The sequence below is a fragment of the Sapajus apella genome, unplaced genomic scaffold (assembly GCF_009761245.1).
Source record: "Sapajus apella isolate SASKATOON/1434 unplaced genomic scaffold, GSC_monkey_1.0 scaffold58, whole genome shotgun sequence".
Classification (NCBI taxonomy): Eukaryota; Metazoa; Chordata; class Mammalia; order Primates; family Cebidae; genus Sapajus; species Sapajus apella.
Window position 1 is genome coordinate 9,915,124 of NW_022436998.1, and position 19,341 is coordinate 9,934,464.

General features: G+C 37.6%; 1 protein-coding gene across 3 annotated transcripts in view; it reads left to right on the forward strand.

Annotated features, from left to right (window-relative positions):
- The window catches only part of PRKG1 (protein kinase cGMP-dependent 1), a 1,332,247-nt gene that overhangs the window by 1,076,925 nt on the left and 235,981 nt on the right, over nucleotides 1-19,341 (forward strand). For all 3 annotated transcript variants that reach the window (XM_032245676.1, XM_032245675.1, XM_032245677.1), the window contains 2 exons: nucleotides 8,902-8,979; nucleotides 15,488-15,582. In XM_032245676.1, coding sequence (XP_032101567.1) covers nucleotides 8,902-8,979; nucleotides 15,488-15,582 — 173 coding nt within the window. The remainder of the gene's footprint in view (nucleotides 1-8,901; nucleotides 8,980-15,487; nucleotides 15,583-19,341) is intronic.

Here is a 19,341-nt window from a genome sequence, read left to right on the forward strand (position 1 = left end):
CCTCGGCCTCCCAAAGTACTGGGATTACAGGTGTGAGCCACCGCGCCCAGCCTTGATGATTCTGTTCTCCATGAAGAGGTCTTGTCATTGGAGTAAACCTGGGATATTAGGCAGAGCTAAGAATTTCCTTTGAGGAATTCACTGATTTCAGCTTCAGAAAGGCAGATCCTAATAGTTTAAATAAGGTTGTTTTCTGTTTTAATGTACGACTCTTCTTCTGAGATATATCTTCTGAAAGAATGAGGTACAAATCATGGCCCAAGATCCTATTGATTAATGTTAACTCAACAGATTTCCAATTATTATTCCCCGTTTCAAACATTTATTAGTCATGCTTTAACTGAGGCGTATATGAGATATATGTGTGTATGTATATATAAATATAGTGGGCTTACAAAGGTGGTTTCTACTTATTCTAGCTATTTTTATGATTAATAGGAATTCCCATAGTATTGGTAATTGCCTAAATCAGTAATTAGCCTGAATTACATATGACCTTATCATTATAAAAGTGTCAATTATGGATGATCTGTGCTTTAATAAAGACTAAAGCATAATTCCAAACTTAAATATAGAGGAAATAATATGTTCTTGGGCTGAAATAATTTAGGGTGATAATTTATTTCAGAATGATATACTGTGTTTTAGTTTATATTAACTGAGATTCAATGACAGATTATGTTAGAGTCAGAACCGAAATTGAGATTGCTAGGTAAAATACAGTATATTTCATATTAATAACTATGACTGTGATTTAACAAAAGAAAATAAATCATTTCTGTTCACCAAGGAGTCACTACCAAGGCGTTCAACGACCATATCCAGTGTTGTACTAAGCGTCTGTCAAATGTCATCAAATATGTGTAGAATTTAAAAATACCTAAATGTGCATTTATATATTAATGTTGAATTCTGAGAAACTAAAGACACAGATATTAAGAAGAAAAGCCATGCCTTTTTCTTTTTCCAATGAGAAGACAGGCTTTTCTAACTCATAAGTTTTAGAAATAAAATTCGAAGTTACTGCCTTTGGGGAAATGTATTGCTGAATTTAGACATGCTGTCAATTTTCATTCTCTATCCTCTTAATCTATGATTTATAACTCAGTATTCTTATTTGAAATGAAGAGGTTTGGGCCAAATCTGTCTTCACTTTAGTTATCCTTCAACAAATATATATTGAACGCCTATTTTGTGTTAGGCACTGTTCTAAGGAAACAATGGATATAACATAAGATCTCCAGGTAACGGGGGAAGGAGTCACAGGTAGCAAGCAAAAGAGTAATAATTTCGGGTCATAAAGAGTGTGATAGAAGGCTCTTCTCACAGGAGGCTTTGCTGTGGTTTGCAGCTGTGCTGGTTATCAAACAGTCATTAAAGGATGCAGGTGCATTTTGGCAGCAGCAAACCTTTGGATAGCTTTTTAATATAAAAATACAAACAGGAGTGTGGGATGGAAAGTGAATGGAGTCAGAGTGCATAGTGGTATGACTGGCCAGAAAAAGGCTTTATGAGGCCCCAGTGATGACCACAAGATAACGATGAAAATCTTGACGAGGAGTGCTAGAGAAAGGGCCAGTTGAGTGCAAAGTTCTGAAGAGGGATCTAGCATGGCACATACAAGTTACAGAAGAAAAGCCAGCAAGTCTGAAACAGAATCACGAGGGTGATAATGGGAGGGAGAAATGATGGAGAAGTGAATAGGGGTCAGAATACAGAGAATTTTACAGACCACAATAAATTGTTTATGATTTTACTTGTAGCAAGAAGCCAGTGAAAGTTTTTAAGCAATAAAGTGCTTTCAATTGACTTTTTATTTGAAAGGTCACTTTGATGGAAAATAGAAAGGTCACTTTGAGAAAAATAGAGGGGATGGATTGGGGTATGATGAGTGGGCAAATGACAGGGAGACCAAGTAAGAACACACTGCAAAAGTCCAAGATAAGATTTTGTTTTGCATGAGGGAGATAACAGTGGAGATAGCGAAATAATATTGGGCTTAGCACATGAATTGGAAGTCCAGGCCTTTCTAATGGACTGACTATAGGCAATGTTAAGAGGATTAAGGAAGACTACTTCATTTTTGCAATTATTTTTGAGTGTCTACTATGTTTCAAGCACAAGGTTAGGGACTGGAGATTTTATGTGTGGTGAACAGAACTACACACAGTTGTTGCTTTCAGAGGAGTTAAAATCCTGGTGAAAAATAATCATGTAAGTCAATAAATAAGTACAAGCCTAGAAAAAGGGTAATGAAATAGATCTATGTGGTATTGTAAGTTCATGCAATGGAGTGACCTAATTTAGCCAGAATATGTGTGTGTGTGTGTGTGTGTGTGTGTGTGTGTGTGTGTGTGTGTGGCAGTAATAAGGGTAGATATGCCAGGTGAGAGAAGGCTAGGATCTGAAAGAAAAGTAGGATGTAACTAGGATAACAGCAGTGAAGTATGGCAGTGGGATTGCTCAGGCCTGGTGGTGGTACAGTCAAGGAACCAACCTCAGAAAGCTGGCAGGGCTGGAGGGTAAAATTGGAGAGAGTGAGAAGAGGTTGGATACTATGGCATTGAGCAGACAAGGTCTTGCAGGCCACATTCAGGAGACTGGCTTTTAGCTTAATAACTATGGAAACTTTTGAAAGGAAACTGTCTAATTGCTAAGGTTTCTTCCTAGTCTAAATTCTTGTATATTTCTTTGATTTAATTTGAAATATGAAAATGGTAAAGCTGTAAAATGACCTTCAAAATACAGTGAAGGTGCTGGCATTTGATTAACATAATTAGAGAGCCTCTTGAAGAATCAGCATGGAAGATCTTCCCCTCAGGTGCAATTAAACTTTTCAGGATAGCTTAGTCATTACAGTCCTGGTATTATGACTCCATGAATATTATCTTTCCCAAACCTGGAATGCCTTTGGCCACTGTTCCATAGGCTGTTCTGTGAACCCCTGGGTTTTATGAGCTCATCCAACATGGACATATGTTCAATGAATGCCTGTGTAAGTAAATAAATATTTATGTGGCAAGTGTGGGTGTTGAGTTATGAAACACCATATCAGATGATGTTAAGAAGATTATTAGATAAGTTTCATGAATTAAATAGTTAGACTATATCTGTATATCTTTGCCAAACTTTCAACTTTAAGATGAAGAGATTAAAAATATAAAAAATTTAGAGTAATTGCTGTCAGCTGGGGGCAGTTTTGTTCCCAATGGAGTAATTAGCAGTGTTTGGAGATATTTTTGATTTCTACAACTGGGGTTGGGGTGCTACTAGCACATAGTGGGAAAAGGCTGGCAACTCTGCTAAATATCTTGCAGCAAAACTGGATGTGCAGGACATCTCCCTAAAATAAGAACGATTAGTTTCAAAATATCAATAGTGCTGAGATTAAAAACCCCTTACCTTCACCCATTTTAATATATTACAAATAATTTTGGCTTTCTGAAAGAAAATAACTATCATATGGATAGGGATATATTTTTTAAAAGGAGATGGATGAGGGGAATGAGCTCACATGGGTTAAGAGTTCTTCAATTTTTGGTGCTTTTTATTTGATTTTTTCTAGTTTTTCCAAAATAATTGTATATTCACTAGTATTATTTGATTACAGTGAGCTGCCTATTCTCTTTTTTCTGGGGTGCTTTTCACCTGCTGAACATTGGTGACCTCTTCTTCATCCTTCAGTTGGGGCTCAAGAATCCTCCATGGAGAAGCTCTTGGGAAGTCACGTTTCCCAAACGTGACATATAACCCTGTACTAAAATACAGTAAAACATTTTGCATACTGGATTATTTTGGGGTTTTTGAGTGATCTTGAATTAGGAACCAAGTGAGAAACAAGACAAATAGTAGGATAAATGGAGGTAAAACATTACCATTATTACTAATAAAATCTGGTTATAGGATGTAGCTTATATGTGAGAGCAACTAGTCTTTCCAAATTGAACCCTATCATTGGGCAGAATTACCTACCCTTTCACAGAAGTTCAGACAGAGGCAAACTTCACTATAGTGGAGAGAAGAGCCTTCTCCTGGAGAAGCAGCATGCCAGCGCTCTCTGGGAAGCTCCCTCCCATGAGGAAGAGATGAGAAGTTGAGTTGAGCATACGTAGCTGTTTACTTCCAAGTTTATCTGTCAGATAAGTCAGGCCACCTCCACTGGTGCAGAGTGAGGAAAGAGGGAGAGAAAGGTATTTAGTTTTACTAACTGAGCTTCCTTTACCTGGAAGGAAATATCAAGAGTGGGAAAGATGTTCTCCTCTTCTCCTTGCCCCAAAGCTACAACTGTAACTCTGTTACTACCTTTACTACCCAATACAGTAGCTACTAGCTATGTGTGACTATTTAAACTTTAATTTATTAAAATTAAATAAATTAAAAAATTCAGTTTCTCAGTCACACTGGTAATATTTCAAATGCTGAGTAGCCCCATGTGTCTTGTGGCTAGCATATTGGACAATACAGTTATAGAACATTTCCAGTGGATGGTGCTATTGTAACCAGGTTTTTTCTTGGGTGCTAGTGAGGCACAGCTCCCCCGAGAGAATGCTGTGCGTTCTTGGCCTCCAATCTCTTATTAAAGAATAAGCGATGGGACCACTGCAGGTGCACCATATACTCATAAAAGTAAATATTGGACCCAAGAAGTGTTGTAGAAAGGTGGTTTTATTTAGGTAGAGAAAAGAGAAGAAAAGGAGAAGAAGAGAAAGACTTCCATGAAGAATGTGGAAGGGGATTCCAGAGGGGAAATGCCAGAGGGGAAAGGGAGCTCCCACCATGTGGGAGGGGATTCCAGAGAGCTGGAAATCCGGCGTGGGTGAAGGAGCAGGGGAATTTATCCTGGGAGAGATTCCCACCTTCCCAAGTTCCTCTGGCCAATGAAAGGAGTTCCTTTAAACTTCCGCTGAGGTGATTGACTCTTAATTTCTTCCTGCTCCCACGAAATTCAAACATAAACCATTGACTCTCCTGGATGGAGAGAGATGGGACAGGGGCATGGCACGGGGAAAATCTTGCCCTTAAAACTACACCTCCTTTTGGACCCAGTAAGAGAATACATTCCCTCACTATTATGAGATTTTACACTACTCATTTTTTGTATTATCAATGCCTATAAAAAGGCATGGCCTTGAGGCCCTCAAAAATGTTTGCTGAAAAGGCACACTGGCTCATGCCTGTAGTCCTAACACTTGGGGAGGCCAAGGTGGGAGGATCACTTGAGCCAGGGGTTTGAGGCCAGCCTGGGCCACATGTAGGGAAAACCTATCTCTACAAAAAAAAAAAAAAAAAAAAAAAAATTAAGCTAGCTAGACATGGTAGTGTGCATCTGTGGTCCCAGATACTTGGAAGGCTGGATTAGTCCGTTCTCACACTGCTGATAAAGACATATCCAAGACTGGGTAATTTATAAAGAAAAAGAGGTTCAGTGGATTCACGATTCCAAGTGGCTGGGGAGGCCTCACAATCATGGCAGAGGGCAAAGGGCACATTTACATGGTGGCAGACAAGAAAGGAGAGCCAGAGGGGAAACCTCTTATAAAACCATCAGATCTCGAGTCTTATTCACTACCACAAGAACAGTATAGGAGAAACTGCCCAATGATTCAATTGTCTCCCACCAGGTCCCTCCCACAACACATGGGAGTGGGTACTGCAGTTTGAGTTGAGATTTTAGTTGGGAGACAGAGCCAAACCATATAATTCCACACCGACCCCTCCCATATCTCGTGTCCTTACATTTAAAAACCAATCATGCCTTCCCAACAGTCTCCCAAATTCTTAACTTACTTTAGCATTAACTCAAAAGTCCACAGTCCAAAGTCTTATCTGAGACAGGGCAAGTTCCTTCTGCCTATGAGCCTGTAAAATCAAAAGCAAGTTAGTTACTTCTTAGATACAATGGGGATACAGGCATTGGATAAATATGCCTATTCCAAATAGGAGAAATTGGCCAAAATGAAGGGGTTAAAGTTCCCATGCAAGTTCAAAATCCAGCAGGGCAGTAAAATCTTAGAGCTTCAAAATGATCTCCTTTGACTCCATATCTCATATCCAGGTCACACTGATGCATGAGATGGGTTTCCATGGTCTTGGGCAGCTCTGCCCTTGGGGCTTTGCAGAGTAATGCCTTTCTCTCACTGTTTCCATGGGCTGGTATTGAGTGTCTGTGGCTTTTCCAGGTACACTGTGCAAGCTGTCAGTGGATCTACCATTCTGGGATCTGGAGGATGGTGGCCCTCTTCTCACAGCTTCACTAGGGAGTGCCTCAATGGGGCAATGGGGACTCTCCGTGGGTGCTTGCATTCCACATTTCCCTTCAGCACTGCCCTGGCAGAAGTTCTTCACGAGGGCTCTGCCTCTACAGCAAACTTCCAGGTGTTTCCATACATCCTCTGAAATCTAGGCGGAGGTTCCTAGACCTCAATTCTTGACTTCTGTGCACCTGCAGGGTCAACACCACATGGAAGCTGCCAAGCATTGGGGCTTGTACATTCTGAAGCTGCAGCCTGGGCTATACCTTGGCCCCTTTCTGCCAGTGCTAGAGTAACTGGGATGCAGGGCACTAGGTCGCTAGGCTTCACACAGCAGGGGGATCCTGGGCCTGGCCCATGAAACCATTTATTCCTCCTAGGCCTCTGGGCTTCTGTTGGGAGGGGCTGCCATAAAGGACTCTGATATGTCCTGGAGAAACTTTCCCCATTGTCTTGGCGTTAAGCATTTGGTTTCTTGTTACTTATGCCAATTTCTGCAGCCAACTTGAATTTCTTCTCAGAAAACAGGTTTTTCTTTTTCATCATATCATCTTGCTGCAAATTGTATCAGCATTTTGGTCAAAGCAATTCAGTAAGTCTCTAGGAAGTTCCAATCTTTCCCACATCTTTGTGTCTTCTGAGCCCTCCAAGTTTCTAGGAAACTTTCTCACATTTTCATGTCTTCTTCTGAGAGTCCTCCAAACTGTTCCAATGTCTGGGTGTTATCTAGTTCCAAAGTCACTTTCACATTTTTGGGTATCTTTACAGCAGCACCTCATTCCCAGTACCAATTTACTCTATTAGTTTGTTTTTATGCTGTTGATAAAGACATACCTGAGACTGGGTAATTTATAAAGAAAAAGAAGTTTAATGGACTCACAATTCCACATGGTTGGGGAGGCCTCACAATCATGGCAGAAGGCAAAAAGCACATCTTACATGGTAGTGGACAAGAGAGAATGAGAACCAAACAAAAGGGGAAACCTCCTATAAAACTATCAGATCTCATGAAGCTTATTCACTACCACAAAAACAGTATGGGAGAAACTGTCCCCATGATTCACTTATCTCCCATAGGTCCCTCCCGCAACCTGTGGGAATTACGAAAGCTACAATTTAAGATGAGATTTTGGTGTGGACACAGCCAAACCATATCCGAGGTTGAGCTGGGAGCATCACTTGAGCCTGGGAGATCAGGGCTGCCATGAGCCATGATTGGGCCACTGTACTGCAGCCTGAGCAATAGAATGAGACCCTGTCTCGAAAAGTATTTGTTCAATGCATACATGAAGGTGGACCTTGCAATTTTGTTCATCAAATCTGCATGTTGTAAAGTTCTTTCTTTTTTAGTGCTGTAAAACATGAAAATTGAACATAGATATCTTCTTAAATAAAATAAATCAATTGAAGAATACGCATTCTGTAATCTTATTTAGAAATAATTATGTGTATGCATGTGTGTGTGCAAGGTGGGGCAGTGGTGGTTAAAACCATAGAAAAAAAAAGCCTTGAAGGGTACATACCAGACTCTGTATATCATCTGGTGGTTGAAATTGAGGGAAAAGATAAGGAATACCTTTTTTCCTTAAAAATCTTGTTACTAGCAAAATGAATTACTTTTGAGTAAAAAATAAATTAGCAAATTAGGTAGTATCTTAACTTTCTAGAAACTCTAAAAAAATGGTTCTTCTCAATGTCAAGTGTTAATTAAAGGCAATTTAAGGCAATCTTAACACTTTATGTGTTAAGAAAAATGGTATTGAAGCATAAGGCAAATAACAACCATCAGCCTTTTATTTCCCAAAATATAGCTTCTGTGCTATGCTGCAGAAAAGGATAGGGCCAGCTGGCAGAGTTCACATTTTTCTGTTAGACCTCTTGACCCAGCAGTATTTTCTCTCACCTCTCCTTATTGAAATTACTTTTGTTCATTACAGAAGTAATCTTCACCCTGGGAACGGACATAGTTGTGGTGTTTGTGTCAGAATACTGACATACTGATTGTGATAATCCTCTTGCAGCCTTACCTCACTCCTCGTTTGATAGTTTATAAGCTCACAGATGCTGGACCAGAATTCAGTCCATAAAATGGAGACATTCTGTTTGACAGGGCCAAATCTAAACTGCTGAAGCAAGAACACTAAAGCATAAAGTGGTGCCTTTAAAAGTAACTAGAGCCATGTAACCCACACTAAAAGTCAACCTGGTTTCAAATGAAGATTTTTACATGCTGTAGTAATTTCTTAGGGAAAAAAGATTCTCATTATGAGACTATTAAAACCAAATGAGAATGACAAATAATATAGAATGAGTAGTTTAATTAGCAGCTCTGCTATTTTGTTTCATGCTCAGTTGATGGGAGAAAAAAATGTTTTCATCAAATAATTAAAATGAATGAATTTAAGGATATGATACAGTCACCTAGAAAAATGACATTAAAAGCAGTCTTGCAAATGAGCATTATAGAAATGAAATCTCTGTAATTATTGCATACATTGACTAATATTCAATATAAATTGTGATGGGTACTAGGCTGGTATAAAATTCTATCAGGATGAATGTATCCCTAGGGGTTGATATTTGAAGAGGCTGAGCTGTTTGGTAGCTTACTCCTTGCTTAATTTTTTTTCTTATTGTTTCTACTTTTCAGACCCACTATGAAAATGGAGAATATATTATCAGGCAAGGTGCAAGAGGGGACACCTTCTTTATCATCAGCAAAGGAACGGTAAGCTTTGGGGGCACAAGACAATGATGCAGTAGGGGAGCCTGGTGTTGGTTAATAACTCCAGTAGGAACACATGCAGAGTCTTGTGCTGTATGAGTTTGTTTCGTTTTTTGACACAGAGAGGTATTAGAGAATGGATTTTACAAAAAATGATGCAGGAGGGAAAAAAAGGTGTAACTTTGAACATCAGAGAGTAGCCTACTTGCTAATAATCATAATATTAGATGACACTGGTATATTTGTGTGAATAGAAAGATCTCCATAATTAAAATAATATAATAAGAAAATACTGGCTGGATGCAGTGGCTTATGCCTGTAATCCCAGCACTTTGGGAAGTGGAGGCAGGCAGATCACCTGAGGTCAGGAGTTTGAAACCAGCCTGGGCAATGTGGCAAAACCCCATCTAAACTACAAATGCAAAAAATTAACTGGGCATGGTGGCACATGCCTGTGGTCTCAGCTACTTGGGAGGCTGAGGCAGGAGGATAAACTTGAGCCCAAGAGTTGAAGGTTGCAGTGAGCCAAGATGGTGCCACTGTACTTCAACCTGGGTAATAGAGCAAGCCTTTGCCTCCAAAGGGAAAAAAAAAATACTTCGATCACTTACAAAATTCATCTAGTCATTAGAAGCAGTAACATTGCTATAATGAAACACCTGGACTTTGAAATTAGATGTCCTAAATTTTAATCCTGTTACGAAACAGTCATTTTAGTGCCCTTTGGCAAGTTGCTGAATACTTTGAGGATGATTAGGATATATATATATATAAATGTTTGAAGTTATTTTCATAAAAAAATTGATATTAAAAACTACGAAAAGTGATAAATTATAAAGGAAAGGGTTAAAATGGGATAGACAAGGATTATGAGTGAAAAATCATACTTTATTTCTTAAACTGTTTAAACCAATTTAGTTTTTCAACAATATAAATTTATTTATGTCTTAAAACTAAGAAATGGAGTGAATTGGAAAATTCAATTTTTTAGATGAATACTATGCTATTATATTACTAAAAGTACCTTAAATTTCTTGCCACAGTAAAGCTGTAATCATTTTTGTGTTTGTGTCATTACACTATAACCTGTGATTTAAACTTATTTTCCTTTGTTATGTATCATTACAAGGAATTTTTATCTCTGGATGTACTAACTATAGAAAGAGATGAAGAAGGAAATACAAAAAAGGAATTGATATGCCACTTTCTGTTTTTATAATAATCACTTTATAAATAAAGTCAATTTATTTTTTCTAATTTAACAAAATGACTGACTCTGGTAACATAGCTCATATATAGAGAGATTTAGAGCCACAGTGAATAGAATGTGGTGGAAGATTATAAGTATTGTTGAATCACAATTTAGATAATTCTCTTTGGACTAATTTTGGATCAAATATATGCATATGTCAATGTTTACACCAATGGCATGTCACACTAAAATGAAGAAAACAATATTTATGCTTTTATTTTTCCTATTTTTTGAGTGATTAATGAATGCCTGGATAGAAGTAAAACTCAAGGGCTGACTTCTTAAAAGGCATCATGAAATGACATGTCTGACCACAGTTAAAGTAAAAATCGTATTTTGTATTTTCCAATGTTAGAAGATAAGAAAATGTTAATATTTTGTAGTTAATGTGATAGATTGTTAGAGATTATCATTTATTCTCTTATTGTTTAGATTGACTAAAGAATCAGGGAAAATTGAAAAATACCATGGATATAAATGACTCAGAAGGTTGCATGGGGAATTTGTCCTGATATTCTGAGTTTATTTTTTCATTACTACATTGCTAATTCTTTGCTATCATGGAATGATGTGTTTATCCTTTGAGATGGATTTCTGACAGGCTTTTGTTACCACCCTGTTAGTGCAAATTTTACTACCTAAAAGTAGTGCTTTGTAATCAGTTTCAGCTGAAGACGGTTGCATTAGTGGTGCTTTTTACAGGTTATGATGTTAGTATAAGTAGGAACAGTGTGGAAATTACACCACAGGAATGCATTCTCTTGGGAATATTTCAGAGCACTGTGGGATTTCTGGGAGAGAAGCAGTACTAATATATTAGACTCTCTTGACACATTCCAGATCTCTTTTATTTTAAACCAGACATAAATTTCTACTAACTTACTTTTTTAGGTCACACAAGTTAGCTGCTATGATTCTTAATTACATCAATTACATAATAATTGTATTAATTTTATTCTAATACTAATATATTAGCAATATTATATTAGTTCTAATATATTAAAATCATTAAGAATATGTCACTATATACAATAATTAGAATATATTAAGTCTTAAGAAGCAGAAGGTGAGGTTAGCATACCTAAGTCCCAATGGCAAAGAGCAGGAAAGAGAGGTGAATAATAAGAGAGTAGGTTCAGTTCAGCAGACAAATAAGTTATAGATCTGGAATTTTCTAGATTATATGTTTTATTTTAGGTTTACAGATGTCAACTTGTTTTCCCATGCATTAAAAAAAATGTACAAAGGATAACCTTGGCCAAGATCTGTTCCTTGTTACCACCAAACTGGCTTTTTCTTTGAAAATGCTCTGAGATAGAAGGAGACACAACAGGGGCTGCCAAGCCACAAATGAAATTCCCCTTGTTCAGTTCCACTTATTTAAGTGTAAAACAATTTTTATTCTTCCATTAAGCACATTCACACAAAGAGAGAAGCATTATAAAATCAGCTTTGCAATACTTGTTTTTCCCCATTAAACCTGTGCAATCTGATTTTTCTAAAACCTGAGGCAGAATGCTTGCAGTGATAATGGCTAAAGTAGTTGATGCTGCCTCAAGTAGAAGCTCAGTTAGTTCTCTATACTTCAATCTGTCCGTTCCAGTTGCCTGGAAACGTGACTTGCTTCCCCAACAGTGAACTTTAAAGCACCAAAGAGTCCTGCATATGTCCCTGCAGTTGTGTCACATCACAAAATGAGCTATCTCTTTACAAATAAATCAAACCAAAATTGAACAGGATGGGTAAGCAAAGTTGCAGAGTTCTAATAATAGTTCAAAGGCATTTTCATTTTTCTGATTCTATTCAATATATCTTATACCCTACTATTAGAAAGAATGTGATTCAAAAACTCTTGTCTATTAAATGCCATTTAAAATCACATGGCTTAACTTCATAAAATTAACAAGTATTTAAACATTCTAATTAAACATGTTGCCTTAACACAATGCTCAGTGGTTTTGAACATAAAAAGTGTTCTCTTATGGAAATTTTATTTGCGTATTTATAAATATGTTTATATATACCTTATGCTGAAACCTCTGAGAAATGTTTTTTTAATATCAAGAACAAGATAAAGACATACATTATTACCAGTTTTGTTTAGTGTGGTACAAGACGTCCCAACTACTGTAGTGAAAAAGAAATAACTATTTAGAAATAAATAGTAACTTATACATGATATGATTTTAGTTTCTTTTAGGATTTTATACAGATATATATATTATTAAAATTAAGAGTTTAGCAAAATCAGCATTATTCAGAACATTTTTCTTTATTAATGGAACTGTTCTATATCTCTATACAACTCAATATGCTGAATTAAAAAAAAGACCGAAAAGGTTAAATATTGTATTATTCTATTTATATGGTATTCTCAAAAAGAAAAATTAGTTTGATGCAGAACAGATTATAGGGGTGAGGAATTGTGAAGGATATGACATAGCATGAAGGAGTTTCTAGAGGTGACGAAATTGTTCTGTATCTAATCTATCTGTATCTGTTGGGAATTAGACAAAGCTATCCATGTATTTAAGTTCATACAGCTATATTCTGAAAAAGAAAAAAACTAAATTTTACTATATGATAACTTAAAAATTCATGTACATTTCTAAATACTATAACATATAATTAAAGTATTTTTTAAAATACCATTTCAAAAATCAAGTATCTAGGCATATCTATAACAAGAAAATGTTCAAGTCTTTTAAGAAGAAAATTGTATTTAAAATCATATAATGGAGAGCAAAACACCAACATGGCAGGACATCTGAAAGAAAGAGAAACATACTGGGAGTTACTATAGTAGATATCAAGCTTATTGTAAGGTTCAGGTAATGGGCAAAAATGTGGCCTTAATGTGACTGAGAACCAGATAAATATGTCAGAATAAGATGGTAAGTCCAGATAAAGATCCATGATAATATGGAAACTTGATTTAGGATGTCATGGGCACTACAGATAACACAACAATTGTTTATGCATAGGGACATAAATAAACTTGGATCCCTATTTACACCATACATAATGTAAGCTTCAGATAAAATGTGAAAAGAAAAATTAGGAAAAAAAATTAAAAGATAATTGGGAGAATATTTGTATTATCTTGGGACGCAAACAACAAAAGATAACATGGTTAAATGTAATTACATTAAAGTTATACATTTGTTCAACAAGACACCATAAAGATGGTTTAGACAAACTATAGTCTTGTGAATCAACAACAACAAAAATAAAGATGATCAGTCAAATAGAAAAATGGACAAAAAACATGATCAGACACATCATCAAAAGAAGCACAAGTGTCTCAAAAAATTAGATCATAAAATGTTCCACCTCTATTAATAATAAGGGAAATGCCATCAAATACCTGCCTTTTTGGAAAAAAAATCGAAGTCTGACAATATTAACTATTGATAACAATATAATATAATATGCATTTTTCATCCACTGATGGTAGGAATGTAAGACTGTACCATGAATGAGTTGATACCTAGTGAAATTGAAGATGCATGTATTTAATAACCTTGTCCTTTATTTGTAAATGTTTACCCTAGTGAACTTTTACCCATGGACACCAGAGCACATGCATAAGAATGTTCACAGTAATACTGTTAGTAGCACAATAAACACAAAATAAAACAAAAATAAAACTGGAAGCAACCCACATTTATATCTATAGAATTAGTAAATTGCATATGAATACATATAATGGAATACTGTTTAAACAAAGAAAATAAATTTCAGCTATTTATATGAACATGGGTGAATGAGAACCTCAAGAATAAGGGCCCAGTAACCTTTATTTTAAATCAAACTCCCTACTGAATATTCCACATCTAAAAAAGCCTCATCAGCATGCAAACTAGTATCTCTATGATACAGCTTAGTAGTAAGTAAAAGTGTTAAAAACTGAATTTTCTTGGTTTTGAAACACTGTGTGGAGGAGTAATCAAATGGATCAGTGGAGAATAATAATTGAATTTCCTTCCCCTTACACAGACCTTCTTAATACTTATAAAAATTCCTGTCTTTAACATCTAATCTCTAGATTCAGAAACTTGAAGCATAGTATTATTAAATGTGTTTAAGTGTCTGGCATTGTCTCAAGAAATTAGCTTTTTTACTTTATCACATTTTCCAGGTAGGTGAATTTTAATTATTTAACCTTTCTGGATGACACATAGGCAGTTTTATGAATGTTGGCAGAGCTTGAGGGGAAAGTGAATTATCACAAAGGTACAAGGGACCCTATGTTTGTTTTCATTCATGCAACAACAACAAAAAGTTATCACTTGCCTTTTGTGGACTATCACTTAAGTCACAAGTCCTGTGTGTGCCAAGCTATCTGTCTTGTTAGTAATGACACATTCTTTTAAAACAATTTACAACTATTTATTGAGTGCTTACTACAATTTGTGGAGAATGCTGAAGAAAAACAACTTTCTTTGAAGGATATATTATTTATTATAGTAAAAAGGGGCATGTATGTAATTTATGTATCTTTAGAAATAGAAATCCTACCAAGTAAAGGCATGTGGATTATGAGGGATATAGTCAGTCAGAGCCATGCAATCAATCTTTATGAAAATGTGATATGTCTTCAAATGAAAGCTGGTTCCTTGTTAGGGAAAGGGCCAGGCTTATTATAGAGAAACTAGGATATGAATGTGGAGGCATGTAGAAGGATGTTCATTTCAGCAAAAAGAAAGAAAAAAAATGAAAACAGTATAGTTGCCAATTTATAAGATATGGGTAAGGAAATATGTTTATATGATGAAATAAGACTCATACATGAAAATGAATGAAATAGATTTATATCTAAGACCATGGAATAAATAATTAAAACAATATTAAGAGGAAAAAGTAAGTTGCAGAATGATGAATACCACTTATGTTATTAATATATTTTAAAAATACATGTATATAAACACATAAAAAAGATGGGCAGAATGATCAGCAAGTTTATTATAGTGGTTGCTTCATAAAGGTAGGAAAATTAGAATGGATATGAGGAGTGAGATCAAATTAACAAGTAATGTATTATTTCTTTAAAATAACTTGAAAGGATAATATTTGGAAGTAAGCTCCTGTGGTTTTCCTGGGAATTTTTGATAATTGTTCTTTGGTCCTTATAGTGCTCTTTTTTATAAATATAAACAAGGAAAAGAAACAAGAAATGGAATTAACTTTATTAATTAGTGTTGCTTTGATCATTGTGGGTAAGCAGTAGATTTGAACTTTCATTGTTTCTTTTTGTAGGTAAATGTCACTCGTGAAGACTCACCAAATGAGGACCCAGTCTTTCTTAGAACTTTAGGAAAAGGAGACTGGTTTGGAGAGAAAGCCTTGCAGGGGTAAGTAGATCCCATGTTATACAGGTTGTTGTTTGAGTATTATGTAAATTCCTGTCTGAAATTTTGAGTTCCTAGCACAATAGACTTTTTATTTAGTGCTTATCCTAATATCAAATATAGACCACTGATAATAAATAAGTTTTTATTTATTTTCAGCTGGACTTGGAATCTGTTTGAATAGGTTGTGGAATAAATTCCTTAATTTCTAATAAACCAGTGTTATATTAATTAGAAAAATTTTCAGGTTTGTATCCTTAATTGCAATTTCTGTAACAACTTCAAAGAGAGGAAGTCCCTGCTAAACTTACTTTGTGCAATGATTTCACTCAGAATCATAAGATGGTTGGTTGAAATTTTTGAAATCCCTAAACATGTTTGTACAAAGTTGTTATAGGATCTTTGGGGTGTCACTTTCCTGGCTGGAAACCTGTGGCTGGTGGCGCCTTTGCTTGAGTTTTGCCCAGGCCCACTGGGCTCATTGTGCCCACTCAGCCTGGCAGGCTGCATTCAGTTCACACTACAAACTTGCCACACCTCCACGGGAGACTGCAAGTCAGGTGTGAAGTGGTGAGGGGCATGTGAGCAAGCGTGGGGTCCAGCCACTGTGTGGGCAAACAAACTGGCTGCTGCCTGAAGCGGGCAGCTCCAGGTGCTGGCATAAGCACCAGCTCTTTGTGAGGCTGCGGCTGGATCAGGCATACCACAAGCAGCTTCCCCCACTGGCACTAAGGGAATGTGCTAGTGCCCAGAAGCTTGGAGACACCAGGAACTGCATAGCCCAGAGAGTGAGTCACAGACCTGGCTTGGGGAGCTCCCAGGTCCGGGTCCCCCAAAGGGCTGCAGCTCTTCTCTACTTGTGTTTGCCTGCAATGTGGCAAGCAAGGGGCATGTTTCAGCCCTGTTCGTGTTACAACTCTTTTAGCCTCACCATTTGGTTGGTCTGAGTTCTTGTCCTGTGGCCAGTAAAAATGTGATTCGCAGACAAGTGGAGGTTAAACAAGACAAAGAGGAGCTTTATTGAGCAATAGAATAGCTCAGAGAAAACCTGCAGTGGGCAGCCTTTCTCCATAGACAAGGTGTCCCAATGAGTATTCAGCTCCTAGCTGAGAGGGAAGTTCCCCTTTGCAGGCAGGTCATCCCAACAAGTGTTTAGTTCTCAGCAGAGAGGGTAGCACCTCTCTGTAGCTGGTTGTCCCATCATCTGCAGCTCTCAGCATAGAGGAGGCCCTAGAGGGAGTAGCTCCTCTCTGTAGCTGGTCATCCCAATGTCTGCTCTGCTCTGGCTAAGCTCAGTGCTTTTATGGGCCTCAGAGGGGAGGAAGTACATGCTGATTGGCTCATGAGCAGCAATAAGCAGGCTCAGAAAAGGCACCACAAGTTCCCACTCTAGTCCATGGGACTGGCAGCCTGGCCTCCAGCCTTCAGGCTCTCCTAGGCCTGAAGGTGGGGCCTTACTGGGGGCCTGCCCCCTTCTGCCCAGGAACCTGTTTGCCTCCTGCTGCGTTCATGGCACCAAGGGGCTGTAGGTGTCAAAGGGCACCTGCAGGCCAGCGCCAAGCTGCCCTCAGCCCACTATTTGTTTCCCTCCTATGATCTTTGGTGCCCAAAGTCCAGAGGGGGCTGAGGTGGCAGAGTAATGACAGGTCTGCACTGCCCTGATTGTATGCACACCTGGTCGGGCTGTGACAGTGCCTGGGCTCAGCCCCAACTTTCTCCAAGATCAGAATGGAAGCCAAAAGCAGAGAGAAGCCAGCCAGTGGGAGCGGGCAGTTTTGAGCTTGCAAGAGTACAAAAGTGCCTGGGTCCAATTGCCTCTGAGAGCGTAAGGATCTTGCCAGCTCTTAGCCCCTCAACAGCATACATGAGCCCAGGATCCACAACCATGACTTTGGGCAGCTGTAGCTGCACCTGAGAGAAAAGGGCGCCTGCCTCCCCCTGTCTGCCCACAACTTGGGTGGTTGCAGCCCCACCCAGGAGGACAAAGCTCCTGCCTGCTCCCAGCCCCAGGCATGCCTGGGTCCATAGCCATGGCTTGGGCAGCTGCAGTGGCAACCAGTGAGCCCCCATCTCAACTCAGAAGGGGTGGGGCTTCCCCATACCCCCAGCTCCTGCTGGCTCCATGGATGTATAGACCCAGCCATGCCTCCCTGCTGCAGCAAGCATGATGGCAGCAGCAGCTCCAGATAGCCTGCTATTGTCATCACAACCATCACAGGGCGTGAAGCTTTTCCAGGTTGTGGTTGTCATCACTCTTATGGTGGTAGAGATGGAAGAGGAGGTGGAAGTAATGTACATTTGGATTCACTATGGGATAGGCTGTGAAGGCTAGACTTGTAGAGGTGTACTTCAGTGAGACTGATACTCTATTTTTAAACTAAGACATCAAGAAGCAAGCACTTGGGGGTTCTTCTCATGTATTATGGAGGAAAAATTGAATTGATTTTTTGCCATGCATTTTACAGAATGCATGACAAATATATCTGGGTATCCTACTCTCATTTTCCAATAAGCAGTATATCTCAATTATTATTAAATATAGATGAGTCTTTTCAACATTCAGTGCTGTATGTATATACACTGCTTGAATAAGCAACAACCAATAAACATTTATTTTTCTATCGAATTTCGGGTGTAGGAGCGTCTCCTAGGGAGGGAGAGCAATGTGACGTAATTTATTCCTAGCATATGGGAACAGTCAGTTTTGTTTTCATTTCAAATTGTGCCTTCATTTAAAAAATTACATTATGAGCCTTTTGCTTCAAAGTACTTCTAAGAAGTAACTTATGGAGTTATTGTTTTTTAAACCACAATCAGATGGCAGGTTTTATTTCCTTTCTTATTATTTCACAGCTTCATAAGTGAAATAAAGATATCCTGATAAGTCATCTTACCCGGACTATATTACCTTATGAAAATTCAGAACTAACTACACTCAACTTTCCTTTTTTCTCTTACTGAGTTTATTTGATCCTTACCTGATGAACATGTAGTTGCCATTAGATTTTTTTCAATGTCAAAATTGGAAGAAGTAGTATGTTTGGTGTAGGTCTACAGAAGAGTGAAATAAACATTATCTTTCTGGTATAAATATATAATATGTACCTTAATCTTGCTTTCCTTTGAATATTAAATGTGTACCTCTACATTTTATAGAAAGGTGCCACCTGATTTCATTGTTCCAAGATTAAATATATCTGTGGAAAACAATGTCATTTCCAACAGAACTAAAGAACCAGAAATATTTATAAACATTGAGGTCACAAGTAGAATGCCAGAAAATAAGGCTTAATTGGGAATCAACAGATTTTCTTTTGTAGCTTATTGTTACTGAATGTTGGTGCCAATTAAAGAAACTTTCATGGTGAAAATACCTTCCTAGAATTCATCCCAAGAAGTAACCTTGTGGATGAGCTCATGGTAAAGTTGCCAAATTTTGCTCTAAAATCAAAATTTAAATTAATGATTCTTTAACTAAATTGAATTCTTTCTAGATTATGGTTATTCTTGTGAACTGTCTTGTACCAAGACTTTCCTTTGCACATATTCAGTCCTTTTCACTTGGCATCTCCCATAGCTTAAAAAATACCCAACTCACCTCCCTGTCTGCATCCAGCCCCACTCTTTCCCTTCACATCCACCGCTCACCCTCATTTCACTCACATCTCTTTCTTATGCTCTTATTCTCACTTTCTTGCTATGGAACCTGGTTTTATTAGTCTACTCTAAGTGCCCTCTTAAATGTTAACAGAGATTTGCTAC